At 47.5% G+C, this 17,283-nt stretch overlaps 1 protein-coding gene across 2 annotated transcripts in view; it reads left to right on the forward strand.

The window, feature by feature from the left end:
• Window positions 1-15,618, forward strand: part of ap2b1 (adaptor related protein complex 2 subunit beta 1) — a 43,140-nt gene extending 27,522 nt beyond the window's left edge. For both annotated transcript variants that reach the window (XM_061247624.1, XM_061247625.1), the window contains 3 exons: window positions 855-941; window positions 10,291-10,445; window positions 14,354-15,618. In XM_061247624.1, coding sequence (XP_061103608.1) covers window positions 855-941; window positions 10,291-10,445; window positions 14,354-14,428 — 317 coding nt within the window. In that variant the 3' untranslated portion in view covers window positions 14,429-15,618. The remainder of the gene's footprint in view (window positions 1-854; window positions 942-10,290; window positions 10,446-14,353) is intronic.
• Window positions 15,619-17,283: the final 1,665 nt, after the last annotated feature.

The following is a 17,283-nucleotide window of genomic DNA, read 5'->3' on the forward strand; positions in this document are numbered from 1 at the left end:
AGACCGTAGGGTCTAAAAGGTCAGATCACAAACATTTCTCATCGTCAAATCTAGAACATTCTTTCAAGTATTTTGTCAGGCGTTCAGGCTCCTTCTCTTCCTTCAAGATCAGATTCAAATTCTCGGCTCCCTCAGGATGTGTCTGGTCGCTGCAGGCTTCCCTTAGTCCAGGACTGTACAAGCAAACGCACTCTCTCCTTTATACACTCCTTCAGCTGTAGTCTACTGCTCAGCTCATCCTTCATGTGCAGCCTGTGCAGGCAGACTGTAGGTGTGCAGCTGTCCACAGGGGAGACATGAGCATCCCCAATATGACCCTCTGACCCTGGGACACTACAGCCTGTTATTCACCACCATACTGCTGGCTACAGCTGTGCACACTATCTAGTGCCCATGATCTATGTGGATTTTTACCTCTAGTTGTTGTTTAGATAGAAATGGTCATATTGAGTCATTTGTTGTCCAGATGAATAACTTTTGCAAACCCCCAGGAATGCAAAAAGAATTAAAAGAATCAAATGTCTATACACAATTACCCTGACCTTCCTGAGGTCAGAATAGCCTGATGGTGGTAATTGAATCCTGCTGTGTTGTATAGCGGCCCGTTCTGTGGAGTTTTGTGTGAGAGCTGGTGACTCATAAGCCAGCTCACAGTAGTCTCTGGTACGTGGTCGGAGTGAGTCAATCAACCTTTATTTCAAACCTTGGAGGTTCTTTGAGGGTGGCCCTCATTTACAGTGGTGTTGAGCACACTGAAAAGAACATGTAAATAAAACGGTGTGAATAATAGTTTAATACGGCTACACACTGAGACAATTTCCAAAGGTATAAGATGAATTTCTCTCCTGCTGCAGAGCGCCAAGTCTTCCTGGCCACTTGGAAGGACATTCCGAACGAGAACGAGCTTCAGTACCAGATCAAGGACTGCCACTTAAACGCAGGTATGTGCTCCACAGAACGATGCTGTCTGAAGGTCAGACCAAAGAACAGCCTTAATGTAATGTCACAGGCAAACTGTGTTCGGCCACTTATTTTCCCACAGTGGTCAAGAGGCACCATGGTTTTCCTCGCAAACTCCAACTGCATTAGTCAGCCCTTATTCCTTATTGAGACACACGTGAGCTTGTCTCAGTCAAGTCAGCCTAGTGGCTCTCTGGTGCCGATTTAAAAATACTGAAGTAACTAGCATGAAAAAAAGAATTTTGTTTCCACGTCACCATGAGTCCAAGGCATTCTAGGTGGTATGGCAGAACTACTTTGAAAAGCCTTTATTATTACGCCATATCCAACAAGGAGTAAAAGGAAGGGCACGAAAAACGCGGTCTATTTTACTTCCTTGAGCGCTTCGGAGTTCAGTTTCTCTTCATGAAAAAACTGAAGAGAACGCCTCAGCTCCTCTGAACTGGCCCCGGTTCATGTGGCGCTGGACCCCTCTTGACACGCCCCGCCCACAGGTTTCGGGGGGGGGGGGGGGGGGCGGCCCAGCCCCCGTGCGGGTTCGGCGGATTCCGCGCCTCCACGGGAAGCGCGAGACGAGCCGCACCGGGGGCTCGGCAGAGCGGAACCAGCAGCTATATTTAAATCCGTCTGCCTGCGTCTCTAACGCGGGTGTTAATGAAGCGCCGTCTCACCAGCGCTGAGAGCAGCTCTCCTCCCTGAGGGCCATCTCCCGAGGCTCTCAGGACCCACCTGTCTGGAGCGTGGCAGCCCTGGGGAGGGGGGGTGCAATTACCGGGACCCCCCCGTGTGCCGCCTTTGTTTTGTTTGTTAATTCATTTATTAATTTTTAAATGTCTGACTGCACTTTAATTACTCACTTATTTATTTACTCATTTACTTAACAGGTTAATGTTGCAGCTTAATTTCATTAATAAATAAATAAATAAACTCATTAATGAATACATGCTACGGTATTTTAAATGTGTTCCTCTTTATAATCCCTTTAGGTTATGCCAGTATAATCGAGGTTTGACCGCTAGATACTAAAATGTCCTTGTTTGAATGTGTAAGCTGGTTTGAAAGGCTTTTCGGGCGGTTTACACAATCAGCGCGAGACGATCGAAGCTGTTACGTTGGAACTTTGATTTGTTCCAGCCGTGCTGTGCAGGTCCCCGCTGAAACAAACTCTGGAACAGAAAGTCGTGGTTATTTTACTTCTGCGCTCAGATGACAAACAAAAATCACCACAGTCAAATGCTTGCCTTGTTTTCCTTATAATTTTCAAGTGTACTGTAGATAATGCAGTGCAGAGTCAGCCTGTTTGTAAAATCAGTCAATAAAATATGTTCTGTACTCCCCAGGATTAAAATAATAGTCTGTGTGCTTGCCCAACAAAATGCAAAAAGCCTTTTAACCTGCAATGGACAGTCATTCCTTGGATATTTTATCTTCTTCTACAATTTTACATTTGTTGGCCAGTCAGGTTCATGACCGCCCAACTCTACAGCATAATGTTCACATAAGTGCACAGGTCAATCCGCAGTCTTGCTAGCTTTCCAAGAAGGCAAGTGGAGATCCTTAATTAAATACTACAGTGATGAAAATGCTGGATTAGTATTGTATTGCCTTTGTGTCCTTTGGGTAACCTGAATTTGTGACCGGGCCACAGAGATATAACAACGTTATTTGTGAATGACCAGAAATATTTTTCTTATTTTGTGCTGTGAGGGATATTGACTCATAACTTATTCATAACAGTCTGTTCATTTTCTGGATAGATACAGTAGCAGTGTCTGGATTAACCTGGCAAGCTACTTATTGAAATGTAAATTACTGAGCTTAGCTAATGATATGACGCGCTAAATTAGCTCTATGGCTAATTTAATGTAGCCAAAGTTGACATTTAAATTTATCAAGCTAATTTGCAAGCTCACCTGGCGAACAACACACTGATTTCCCACCTCAAGCAGCACAAGGAACCAAATGCATTTGTCTGCCGACTGTGGCTGTCATTATGCAAACGCAATCAAACTTTCGGCAAAACAACGTAGTTCTCGCTTTCAAATTATTGATTGCTAAGTTCTAAAAAAAGGTAAATGGTAAATGGTTGGCATTTATATAGCACCTTTATCCACACACACACACTCGCACACCGACGGCGATTGGCTGCCATGCAAGGCGCCGACCAGCTCGTCAGGAGCATTTGGGGGTTAGGTGTCTTGCTCAGGGACACTTCGACACAGCTCGGGCGGGGGATCAAACCGGCAACCCTCCGACTGCCAGACGACTGCTCTTACTGCCTGAGCCATGTCGCTCACTCAAGCTGATTGCGGTCCCAGCATCAAAAATGTCTAGCTAAAAGTGACAAATATGTGGGTAGTTAAGTTCTTCCACAGGTCATTCGCTGAACGCATTGTAAAGTCTGGATGTAAAAAAAAAAACTTGTGCTGCCAATCCAGTTATACAAAGGCTGTGCTGGTCTTCCTAGCTCCATGTGAATGTGCGTCCCTAGTGACCATGAAGGTATAAAAAGAACTACCAGAAATGCATTAGCTACTAAACTGAGGAATAATGAAGCAATTATGTTTAGCAAATGATAAATGACACGCACGGTACACCACATGCCTCCTCCTCCTGTGTGCGTTTTAATGCACTACGAAGGCACAGCTCCGAGGCACCGTCTCGAGCCTGCGTCATTGTTTTTTGAATATTAAGTAGATTAAAGGTTGCTTTTTACTTAGACGCCGTTTACCTGAATAAGATCGGCCTGCGTTTAATATCTGACGTACCGTGACGCAGGTGTGCGACGGTCCCTTCGAGCTGCGCCTTGTTGTGTATTAAAAAAACACACACAGGTGAAGAAATGTGGTGCGTCTCGTGTCATTTATCATTTGATAAACATAATTGTTTCATTATTCATCAGGTTAGTTGCTAATTATGTTTATCATTTGATAAACATAATTGTTTCATTATTCATCAGGTTAGTAGCTAATGGCTTTCTGGGTAGTTCATTTTTGGACTTTTGTGGTCACTTTTAATTTCACATGAGAACTGTCTGTTGTTTTTGTGTCTATTATTCTATTCTATTATTCTGTCTATTATTATTGCAGTATTGTGTATTTTGTTTGTCTGTATTGTTTACTTATAATTGGAAATTATACAGCACTTTGGTTGACGGTAGTCATTTCAAATGTGCTTTATAAATAAATATGATTTGACCTGACACTAGGGAAATCCTTTCACCAGCAAATCCTTTGTATAACTGGATTGGCACCACAAGTCTCTTTTTTAGCATCCAGACTTTGTAATGAGTTCAGCGAATGACCTGTGGGAAGACTGCAATCAATCATTTCAAAGCAAGAACCACTTTGTTTTGTCTAGCGTGTTTTTTCAGCATACATTGTTTACAGTGATTTAAGAGAATGACCCGTGGATAAACTTAAACATGCTCATGTTCGACCTGAATAATATCTCACAATGGGCATAATGCAGGGGGGCGGAGGTCAGGTCCAGGGGGGATTGGGACGTGGCGTCCCCTGCAGGGTAGTGTGTCTGCGTCACCGTGCTGCTCCCGGTCCAATCGGCAGGCTTGACCTTGAGGCTGGGCACCGGCACCGCTGGCCCAAGCCCTGTGGGGGAGGCTGTCGCCACATTGTGCAATGTTCAGTGAACTGAGCAAAATGGAGCTCGTTTATCACCCCGCTCCGAGCACACGCACGTGCGAGTGCGCCCATGCGCACGTCCCGTACTCACACACGTGCACACGGATGAAATGTCACATGCACACGCACATTATACGCGTTCGCACATGCGTGCGTGCAATACTCGCTCGACGCACAAGTTACATGTTAGCACTTGCACGAGTGCCTACAGACACATGTGACCGCAGACAAGCGCACTGCAAGAGTTTGCACACGCACGTACAGATGGGCAAACTGCACATTCGCCCATGCACACATTCAGACAGACATATGTGCTCACAAACGTGATATACATACTAGCATATGCACATATGGACAAGATCAAGTGCATTAGACATGTTTGCACGTGACCACATCGATACGCAGACATTCAGAGACCCATATACTGTATATAAAAAAACTTTTTCAAAAATGTCACCCTGATCATCCTACTCGTGTAGACTGACCAGAGCCAGTTAGTTCCAGCCCTGCTTGCTCTATGGAATCTGCCCTCTAGCCCACAGCTGCAGTTTCCAGCGTGTAATACTCCCTGGGGCTCAGGCTGGCTCAGCATATCCAGGAAGGACAGGGCTGGGTTTACTTCAGGTTTAGAGATGTGGAGGTGTAGCGCTGAATATTTATGCGGAAATGTGTGGTGTCAGCTGTACTCATAACAGTCAGCTGCTGTGACGCCATGTGCTGCAGTCTTCTGGTGCTTGGGTGTAGAGGTCGTGTCCCAAATTGTTCTTTTTATGGTTTTGTGTAGAAGCATTCATATTCTAATCATACCTGGGTCAGTACGTAATTGTTTTGGGTTCAATTACTTTTCTGCTCTTTACTGAGCTAGACTGGTGTATTGGAACCTATGAAATAGTCACAGAAAGTGCAAACCCAGCCTTCTGCTCCTTCTTGGTTGGCTCAATTGCACCGGGCAAGATCAAGCAAGCAAGGAAAAGCATTTGAATCCAAAACCGTGGCGTATTTGACCCAGGTCTGATTGTAATCATAAAATCATGTGGACTTCTTTACAGTCTCTGTAGTCAGTCAAGGGGTTTAAAAAAAACCCTGAAAATGCACATAAAACCAAACTGGGAGCAGTTTGCTGGGTTTATTCGGCGTGGAAATGGTGTTTAATGATGAAACGGCTGGTATCAGCACCAGGCCCGATCCTGCCGCCCCTCGCCCATACTTCATCAGACCCCCCATTTGTATTCATCAGACTGGGGACAATTAATTTCACGCCCAGCATTAAAGCCGCTGTACGCAAGGGCGGAGAGGGGCTGGGAACGCCGTTTGTTCTACGGTGATAGGATTGAGGGAATGTTGGCCTCCGCTCCACGGAGCTGGGCTTTCGGCCCTAAGCCCCGCCGTTCGGCTCCCGGCCCGGGATCTCCTCTGGCCTCTTTGCCAATTACACGCATGGGGGATTGGCCGGCTCCTTTCGGGGGCGACCGTGGCCGACCGCGGTTATTATATCCCTCAGAACCTCAGGAAAGCCGCATCCGTTTTCGAGTTCCAGGCCAGCTTGTGCTCTTCGTAATTTACTGAGCCCGGGTTGTTGGCTGTGAGCGAATTGACGCTTTAACTGCGCTTCCTGATAAGCTCTTGAGTGGCAGCTGAACGCTGTGCGTGTGACCCTGTATGAAATGTGCCACTCTGGTCTGTTCTAGGAGTCGGTGATTACGGCTAATTCGCTAAGTGAGCCTGGGTGATTAGTGGATATGAAAAGGTCCGTTTTAGATCCTCCCTCCAGTAAAATGAGGGTGCCTTTTGCTTGCTCTTGGCTCGGCACTGAATACCAAGGGGTGCAGGGCAGGCTCCAGGTTCACCGTGACCTCAGCTGATGTAAGAAAATTATGGTTGGCAGAGGATTAAGAATGTTTTCATTTTATTCATTTTTTTTTGTTTGACAAGCTGTCAGATAAAATACATTTCATGATTTAAAAAAAAAGGCAGCATTTTTTTTATTATTTAATTATTAGCGTATTTACTTTAGGATTTACTCAAGATGAAAAATCTCTCGCAGGTCCTTCAGAGATCGATGGCTGAAGGTGACTCAGAGACATTGTCGATAGTTGTTAAGGGCCGCTTCTTTAAGTGTGCTGAGGCTGCAGCTGTGGGCTTGCAGCAGGGACAGCTGTAATACCCGGAGGCAGCCTCCGCTTATCGGTTCCTGGATTCCTATGGGGGCTGCTCAGTGGCACGAGAAGCCAATTCACGGAGGCTGCCATGTTTGACTCGGTTTTTTAGCACCAGAGCATGCGCACTGAGCCGTTTTTGGCACCAGAGAATGCGCACTGGGTACTTGGCACGGAATCAATTGTGTTGGAGTGGTGTGGAGACAGATAGGTGCAGTGTTTGGGTGGTGTGGAGTCAGACAGGTGCAGTGTTTGGGAGGTGTTGGAGTGGTGTGGAGACCGATAGGTGCAGTGTTGGGGAGGTGTTGGAGCGGTGTGGAGTCGGACAGGTTCAGTGTTGGGGAGGTGTTGGAGTGGTGTGGAGACAGATAGGTGCATTGTTGGGGTGGTGTCGGAGCAGAATCTGTGTTGAGGGCTGTGGAGTCGGACAGGTGCAGTGTTGGGGAGGTGTTGGAGCGGTGTGGAGTCGGACAGGTGCATTGTTGGGGTGGTGTCGAAGCAGAATCTGTGTTGAGGGCTGTGGAGTCGGACAGGGCTGTGGAGTCGGACAGAGGTGCAGTGTTGGGGAGATGTTGGAACGTTTGGAGCGGTGTTGTGAGGGTTGCTTTTCCACAGTAGCGCTGATTCGGGGAGAGGAGAGCTGTCTGAGAGAGCGGTCTGCAGGACATTCATGAAGATATAACTGACACCATCTCCAAAAGTGATGCGAAAATTAGAAATAAGTATGCACGATAAGAACAATCTAAACGGAGGGTAATTATGCTGAACCCAAAGTGCTCATTTAAATGGCTTTATCACAAGAATGAGCAGTAGATGTGATCGCTCCAATTATTTCTGTTTTACTGCTTTTTTCAAATAAAGGCCACTGGCTGCCACTGTAAGGCATAATGTTCCTGAATGAAAGCAGTCAAATGGGCTCTCCTGTCCACCCATGATTCATATTTCTGATATCCACTTTGCTTTATTTTCCCGTACCCACCCACTGTTTTGAGAGACAGACCTTTGTTTTATAGCCCTGCTTTCTTTGAGGAAGGCTTCCGTCTCTTTGCTTGGACTTCCTTAGACTTAAAAGATCATTTCTAGTATGTGCAAACACGGTATTTGGTCTCCGAGCACTTGGATGATGTTCTCATTTGTGTATTAAAAGAATCTGTGTTTCAGATTCAAATACTTTCCTGAATTTGACTAAGCTTGCCTGGTATATTCAAACAAATATCCCCACCCAACTGCTCCTCCTTGCAGGCTCAAATTCACCAGGCAAGATCAATGAACTATTTGAACCCAGGTCTGATAAAATGCTGCTGAGACCCCCCCCCACTCACCCCCCTAAGACCACCCCCTAATGTCTCCCTGTAGTGACAGTGTTTTGGAGCTGCTTCGCTAAAGGCCTCCTCCCCGCAGGTAGAATTAATTTAAATGTACCTTGTTAACTCTAAAAGGAGAACGGCACCTTGTGTCTGTCGGCCATTTTGTATCATTCTGATTTCTCTCCATTCAGGGACGTGGGCGTGACCGACAACAGGACGAGCCTGTTTTGTAAATGCGCTACGGAGGCTGGGCATTCAGATGGGGTGTTTTTTTTTTTTTTTTTTTTTGTGTAAATCCAAACGCATTGTGCAAGAACTCATTACAATGTAATTTATATCAGTTCCGCCCCGAAACTGAAATGAAAATAGATTCGACGAGTTCCCCGGGACACGCCGCACCGTTCGCACGTCGGCCTGTGTCTAATAACGCTCTGCGGTGCGGAGTCTGGAACCTTCTTTACGTGATAAGCCTATCCAGCGGCCAAATCACCGGCGTGGGGGTGAACCTCTCGCAAGCCCGCAGTGGGAGGAAATTGGCTTTGACTTCACCACATTCTGCTCGAATAATCAATACCTCATCATTACCTGTGTGTAATGTTACTACAGATATCACCCAAAAAAATGTGAGATTCTTGTCATGTTATCTTATTTATTCAACATTACTTTTCCGTTTGCCTTTTTTTTTTGTGACCCTCTTGACTTTGAGTGCTCGCAGTGACAGCTGAGGGTCTTATCTACATGCTCCACAGACATTTTGAAGGCCTGTGCATTTTTAATACAGTCAAGTGTGTGGGGGCGTCGGTAAACTCCTGCAAAACTCCAACCTCCCAAAGCACACTTTGGTTGCCTGGGTTTGGAGTGAAGCCTCTTCTGCTTGCCTGTCACTTCAGGGTGTGGAAACCATCCTCCACCCCCCCCCCCCCACCCAGTTCTCAAATGGTTACCCTCCACAACAGTGGTAACCAACCCTGTTCCTGGAGATCTACTGTCATGTAGGTTTTCTTTTCAACCCTAATTTGCTAAAAACACCTGTGCTTTGTTAGCTGTTTGTGAAAATCTACAGGACGGGGAAACTCCAGGAACAGGGTTGGTTACCACTGCTTTACAACATGGTGTCCCTATTTTCATTCTTCTTTTGGTCTCTCTCTCTCCCTTTCTCTCTCTTTCCTTTCTAACTTTCACTGGTCTTCTCTCAGGCCTTCAGCTTGACGAACGTTTTTTATCGCAACACTTTTCCCTCACACATTTCTTTGACCAGCACGACCCACGCAAGCCCTTAGTCCGGTCATTGCTATACGCCAAGCCGGCCGCTAAGTACCAGACAGGAAGTAGTACAGGAAGTCCAGGGTCAACGGCTATTGCAGCTGAACCGGGCGACCCCATCAGTATATCCGGATGCTTCGAGTCGCACCACTTCCTCCACTGTATGATTTGTGGACCGTTAGTATTTGCCTGGTGTCAACGGGAAACTGGGGGTCTTGCATTCGACCAGGTTTGGCAGTGCTGCCCATGACACGTTAGCATCCCCTGATTATCCTGTCACCGCAGTAACGTCTACCCTGTCTCTACCCTGTCATGATCTTATCAAGCATTTAGCCGTGGTGACAGCCCAGCAAAGGTTTTTTAAACGGGGCGTAATTGTTTTTTCTTATAGTTTATGTGTACAACACTCAGCTCATTTGTGCAGATTGTCTGCAGCGATCAGGCGGAGGCCATTAGAGTGGCACATTTTAAATGTTAAACACGGGGAGTGTAAGTGGGGAAAGAAGATCCTGCTGAGTTCATTTGCATATTAATTATCTGTCAGATGAAGTAAAAATCCCTCCTAAGCCAAAACATTTGGAAAGCTCTTAAATAAGTTAAGATCCATTTTTAACCAGATAACTGCAGTGTTCTGCATCACTTTAACATTTGGTTAGGTTAATTTGATTTATATGATGATGTTAAGTACCGGGGTTTGCGGAGTGCAGTCTTTTGGGTGATTATAAGTCGGTTTTTGTGAACCTTGATATGTAAAAGAAAAGCAGAATAAAATCCCTACCGCATTAGTTTGGATCTTGGTATTGTTTTTTTTCCACAGGTTGAGACGTGTCTTCGCTGAAGATACTCAAGGCCAGTTTGCTCGCTCGTGCCTTTGTCCTGTTCGGTCACGATGTGAGGGCGCTGGCCTTGTGAGGTCCTGAAGCTCGTATTTACCTCTGTGTGCGTCTTCGTCTTGGCCTGCAGATACCGTCTCCGGAAAGCTCCAGAACAACAACATCTACACCATCGCCAAGCGGAACGTGGAGGGCCAGGACATGCTCTACCAGTCCCTCAAGCTCACTAACGGCATCTGGATCCTGGCAGAGCTACGCATCCAACCTGGCAACCCCAACTACACGGTACCCCTCCCCTCCTGACCCCCCTCCTGACCCCTTACAAACCGCTCAACAGTGAGACCTGCACGATGATGACATCACTTCTCCCCCCCCCCCCCCCCCCCCCTAGAAGCAGCACAAGCTTCTCCGACCGGTGTCTCTTGACTTTCGGCGGTAAAACCCAGATGTGATGTCACTCTGTAGGGGCACAGGCACCTGGGTGATTGATTGCAGCTCATTTCGCCACGGTAACGGTCCTATGGATCCGCCCGCGTGGCCGGTCGCCCGTTTTATGGAGGGTAGGGGGACGGGGAGAAAAAGGCCCCTCTTCTCTCGCGCGCAGCAAGCCGTGTCCGAACATCTCGCCGCAACAGCCTCTTTTTCTCGGGCCCCGTTAATCGCCTATCGCCCTCCGGCCGTCGCCATGACGAACAGCTGGCCTTGAAGGGTCCTGCGTTCTGCTAGGCTCGTCACCCGCGTACCCTCGGTACAGACGAAGGTCAGGAGCGCTCACCGCATACGGACACAAAGAGGCCGGTAAAGAAGCGGATCGCCCAACACAACCTGTTTCTATGCGTCTTTAGTGTCAGAGGAGCAGCCTGTAACTTACTGCTTAAGCCCTTAAGGGCGGCTGCAACCTGCCTGTTACATCTCCCTTAACAGACGGATGTGACGCCAGCATTGTATTTGATCATATGAACATTTTTCAAGACACATGACCGTTGACCGTAGGCCTTTCCATTGGTTTTCTATGGGACGCCTTAATCCTTAGTCCATAATGGGTTGAGGTACTTGACTGAGAACTAGAAGGTTAGTGGTTCAGCCCCAGTGTGGCCACAATCACAAGATCAATCCAGTCGTTGGGCTGTTGACCTCACATTGCTCCAGGGTATTGGCCCCTGCTTAGTCAAGTCAAGTCGCTTTGGATAAAAGCGTCAGCTAAATGACTAATGTAATGTCATACTGGCCACTGTATCTTCTGCACAGAGCAACCGGCGCTTCATTGAGGAGGCGTTCTTTCTTTGTTTTCTGCTCAGCTGTCAAGATTAATGATCTTGATTTATAATGGCAGTATTATTTCATGACCAATACGGCGAGGTGTGGCTATAAAACTGCTAATAGCCAGATGCTCTTACGTTCAGGTATCTCTTTTAACTGTCCTCAAAATCTCAACATTTATTTTGTCCTTTGCATGCCGGACTTGTGATGCTTTTTTTGTGAACTTCCGTACACTGTTTGCGAACATGTATTGCAGATACTTATGGTTGAAGTTCTATACATGCCTATATTCTCTAATTCACAATATTCAATCTTCAATGAATCCATAGGGTTATATACACTCAGTGCGCAATTTATTAGGTAGACCTGTACGGCGGCGGCACGGATGGTGCAGTGGGTCGCACTGCCGCCTCACAGCAAGGAGGTCCTGGGTTCGAATCCCGGTCGGCCGGGGCCTCTCTGTGCGGAGTTTGCATGTTCTCCCCGTGTTCGCGTGGGTTTCCTCCGGGTACTCCGGTTTCCTCCCACAGTCCAAAAACATGCAGGTTAGGCTGATTGGAGAGTCTAAATTGCCCATAGGTATGAGTGTGTGAGTGAATGGTGTGTGTGCCCTGCGATGGACTGGCGACCTGTCCAGGGTGTATTCCTGCCTTTCGCCCAATGTATGCCGGGATAGGCTCCAGCCCCCCTGCGACCCTATTCAGGATAAACGGTTTGGATAATGGATGGATGGACCTGTACGGCAGCTTGTGAATGCAAATATTTAATCAGACAATTATGCATTTTAGGAAGGAATGTTCCGGAAGGGGGAGAATCTTATCTCTGTTCCCTCGCGTCTCCGTTAGATGTCCACCAATGAAAGCCAGGGAGCTGACTCTCCCAGTGAGGCGTTCGTTAGCTGCTACAGACACCAGAGGACTTGGCACGTGAATCGCCACATTAATGCATCCCTGTCCTAATTGTCTGCAGATAACTAATCAGGGGCTTGATTACTTTATGTTCCCAAAGGTAGGCCCAGCTCGGCCTTGATTTCATCGTTATCCCTTTCCAGGTCATTGATTTATTAATGGGAATCCAGGTCTGCTGGTTATAGTCACTCTCAGACTGGAGGGAGCACCCAGGCTAGCATTACCGGCAGAACCCTGAACACTGGAGTTAGGGCGTGGGTCTGATTGAAAGCAGTATGACTTTATAGGTGAGGCTGTAATTTATATTGTATAATTTCATTAGGTTAGTTTTAGCTGAAATTATCTAGCACAGATAAACACGTATATATACTGTATGTGTGTGGAAAGCTGTGACAGGGTTAGCTCCCCTGGCCCCAGGGCTGAGGCCGGGTTGACCTCTCTGGGCAGCTGGGCTCCGCTGCTTGAGCCTGGGGCCACCTGGGGCCACACAGGGTCACAGGTTCAAATCGTTTTCCTCCTCTCTGCTGAGCTACGTGGGCTGTGCCGTGCCCTCCAGGTTAAAATCGTACCGCACCCTCACGTCAGTGCCACACCGCTGTACCGCTAGCGGCTGCTCCCCCTCCCCCCTGCGTCAGTTACAGTATTTCTCACTGCAGGTCAGAGAGGTCTGATACCGGGGACCTCAGCGGCCCTGGCCTGCTTAAGTAGTCACTGTCGGCTAATTTCATATTCCAGCTTTGGCCACAGGGCTCAGCCTTTCTCTTTGGCAGTTCCTCAGTCCCTTGGAAACCCCCGGACACACATTTTGAAAGCCGCCGGGTATAAACGGTAAAATGAATTGTTTCCCGAGCTGGAGTCGGTTACCTCGACAGGCAGGAAAATAAACCCGCTCGGAGGGCAGCGTAGTGCCCGATATCCCCCTGTAGCGCGCGGAGCTCCAAACAGCCCGGGGCGTGACGCGCTCTGCAGCCGCAAGCCCCCCACATTCAGCCTGCCCCCGTCACGAGGGTGCGCCAGGCCCCAGTTACGGCTTCGCGGAGCTCTTCTGAAATATGCATGTCGCATAGGGCCTGTTAAAATATTCATGTGAAGGCAGCACTTAGAGGGAAGCCTCTTCTTTTGAAACGGTGTTTCAGAAACATGGGTAAGCACTGTCAGAAGAGATTTTTGTCAGAGGTACCTGACGCTCGGCCAGAAGAGGATGGTCTTTCCTTACCAACCCTTGAGTGTGGTTCCTCCCATGGGTCTTCTCTGTCCCACTCAAGGAGTTTTACCAGGCCACCCTCACCCTAGCCTTGCTCTTTTAGGGGGTTTAGTACAGGGCCCATTGAAAATTGTACTGTGACAGATGTTTGTATAAGTGCTGTACAATCAAATTTGATGTGATTAGGAGTTTTTCCCACAGTGCTTTGCGGCTGACTGCAGGTGTAATGAGTGCGCTCGCTCGTGTGCTGTTGCGTGAGCTGGCATGGTGTGTGGCGTTTAAAGGCGCTCGAGGAGAATGGTTAAGGTGGGAACTCCTGAGAGAGAAGGGAACACATGCAGAAATCAGTCCTCCAGTGGAGTAAGAGAAAAGAGTGGCGCTCTCAGCCAGAATGCAAATGAGAATCTGAATGTGGTTGATGTACCAAACTTTGTTAAAATGGAAAGTGCCAATTGGTGAAAAAACTAAAATTGATTTGATATTTTAAAAATGCTGGTGGGTTTTATTTATTTTACATGGATACCCAATATAGGCCAGAACCATAGAGATCAGTCTTATCACTGCAACCACCTCCATAAATTCAGGAACATTCCTCCACATTCTCTGAAAATTGCAGATAAAAGTTGGTCTAAACCTATAAAATACAACTTCCTCAACATGCATGCTGGTCTTCAAAGCAGTCTTCTATTGGTGGAGAGGGAATAAAGGAGCTGGTGTTTGGTGCATTGTGGTAGAGGAAAGGACTAAAGGTGAAACCCCAGGTCTGCTGGGTGTACACGAGGGTTCACCCTGTCTCTCCCTCCCCTCTCTGTGTCTCTCAGCTCTCCCTGAAGTGCCGCGCTCCAGAGGTGTCCCAGTACGTGTACCACGTCTACGACTCCGTCCTGAAGAACTGAGGACGGACGCCCCCCTCCACCCAAACCTCCACTTTTACTCTTTCTATTCTCTAATTTTTTTTATGTTCAAATGTCATCTCCATTCGCAAAAGGCACTAATGTCCCCACCCCCACCCCCACCCCCACCCCCCCCAAAACTAAACTGTCGTGTTGCCAAGGCGAGCGAAGTGCGGCTGCTACCACGGGTCTTAGCGGGAGAGCCGCTCTTCATCCGCAAACCCCCCTCCTCCTCCTCTTCCTCCTCCTCCTCTCGCGACCACCATTTTGTACTGTACAGCACGTCTTAAGTGTTTTCGTTTTTGTCGTTCTTTATGGGTATCATTGTTTTCGTAATGGTCCGTATGCTTTAAGTAGTTCATTGCCATGCCTGTTTAACCATTCCAGGAAAAAGAGCATTTCCCCCCCCGGTGATACTGTAGATTATCAGAGCGTTCCATTGGTGAGGCATTAATGACCAATACCACTCTCTCTATCTTTCTCTCTCTCTCTCCCCCTACCTTTTTCTCTCTCTTTCCCTCTCACAAATTTTATGCTTCTTTACTTCAGTGGGTGAGTTTGGCCTGAGCCAGAATGGTGGCCAGTTAAGAGCCATAAGCCGACTAATGCAACCTTGAGAGGGTCAGATGCTACGACTTTAGCGGCTCAGTTAAGTTAATCTTTTTTTTTTTGTAACCACTGCGCATACCACTATTTATGGTAGCTATTCCAATGTTTACTGAAGCCATCCTCGCTTTCTGAACGTTTATGGTTTGTCTGTCCTCCCTTTAAACAGTCGGGCCTTAAGCGCGAGGTCGACGACTCCGCGCACACTCCCGATATCTCGACGTTTTCACAGTGCCCTTTCCGTTTGCTCTCCTACACAACCAGCCGTACTTGTACGCTCGAGACCATACCAACGCCCCTCTCCCTCAGAGTACTCACAGCCTAACCTGTCGTTTTGGCATTGTCAAACGGCCATTAAACAGACAGAGGAAACTGCTTATGCTGCGTTCTCATGGGTCACTGTAGACGACACAACAGCACTTTTGGGACGGCGCAGGGAAAAGGGCCGGGCGGCGTGGTAGGAAATGAAATGTACGTTGCTATGGCGATGGTGCTGGTTAATTGTTTTATAATGCAGGTAGTTTCCGACATGGATAGGAAAACGACAATTGCGTTTGGTTGAGCTCGTTATCTATGTTGGGGGGGGGGGGGGGGTGCAAAATAAATAATACATTCTCCTTTTCCATTTTGTGTCGTTTTGTTGTGCTGTCACGTCCAGTTTGGAATTCCGTTGAATATAACGGTAAAAAGGTGTTTACGTCCTGACCAAAGTTTATAGTTGTGCTCTTGTCCACTATAAGAACGGTTTGCGGCCTACCGTGGTCCACGTGAACGCAGCATTAACAGCAGGTCCGGTGTGGCCATCTCCAGCTTTCCTGTGTGTTAATGCAAACCCACTCCCCAAGCCTCAGCAATAGAACAGTCTGGATGTTTGTTTTGCCTGGATCGCACCACGTGGCCAAAGTGTTATGCAGCGCTTTTCATCCGCTAGGTGGCCCTGAATGCCCTGCAAATACCCCCCCTTACATCCTGCAGGTAACCCCCTCACATTCCCTGCAGGTACACCCCTTAACGCCCTGCAGGTACCCCTCTTAATGCCGTGCAGGTACCCCCCTAACGCCCTGCAGGAACCGCTCTTAATGCCCTGCAGGTACCCCCTAACGCCCTGCAGGAACCCCTCTTAATGCCCTGCAGGTCCCCTCCCTAACGCCCTGCAGGTATACCTCCTAAAGTCCTGCAGGTCCCCTCCCTAATGCCCTGCAGGTCCCCTCCCTAACGCCCTGCAGGTCCCCTCCCTAACGCCCTGCAGGTCCCCTCCCTAACGCCCTGCAGGTCCCCTCCCTAACGCCCTGCAGGTCCCCTCCCTAACGCCCTGCAGGTCCCCTCCCTAACGCCCTGCAAGTACACCCCTTAACGCCCTGCAGGTGTACCCCCTAAAGTCCTGCAGGTATACCCCTCTTAATACCCTGCAGGGTCCCCTCCCTAACACCCTGCAGGTACCCCCCCCAGGGGAGAGATTCTCCCTGCTGCATGCCCCACAGACACACCAGCTCTGTCTTTTCCATCCTTAAGTAGCAGATTTGATAGTACTGCCAATGTGAAACTCCCTGTTGTTGTTCCTCCAGACTCTCGGCAGGCATAAAGTGTTGATTTCTTACACACACACACACACACACACACACAAACACACGCACGCACACACACACACACACACACACAGTACGTATGTGTGTGAGCGTATAGATATTCTGAATATATACTGTATGTTTTTTTTAACCTATGTGTTTGCCTTCATTTATTTGTTGCCTCTACCACGGTTCTCTGACATTTGTAATTGTGTTGATCCTAAATGCAGCTTTTTGTGCTTTGATTTCCTTGTGCTTGTGAAATGGAGCGAGCCAACACCACGGCTGCCTCTAATGGTTTTCTGTTGGTAGATTTGGATCTCTGTATAATGCCAGTCGAAAGAGTCTGGGTTATAAAAGATACATTTAAAAAAGGATTATCGCAACATATAGTGTACTAATAATCTAGGTCTGGGCTTAGTAGCAAGATATTTCAGTAGCAATGTATGTACCAAGGCCTCAAATGTTATCATGATTTTTAAGACTTATTTATATATACAGATGTAATTTTAAAGCATAATGTTAGGCATATTAAAAGTGAGTGTACTTTTCTGGATATGTCTGGTGGTTAAGCTTATAGTTGTAATCCGAATTAAAGCGTATTGAAACAAATGTTAAAAAACACAAAAGGGTACAATTTGTTTGTGATTTAAATATGAACCTTATTATTTTCTTTATTTTTTTCCC

Source organism: Conger conger, chromosome 7 (assembly GCF_963514075.1).
Source record: "Conger conger chromosome 7, fConCon1.1, whole genome shotgun sequence".
NCBI lineage: Eukaryota > Metazoa > Chordata > Actinopteri > Anguilliformes > Congridae > Conger > Conger conger.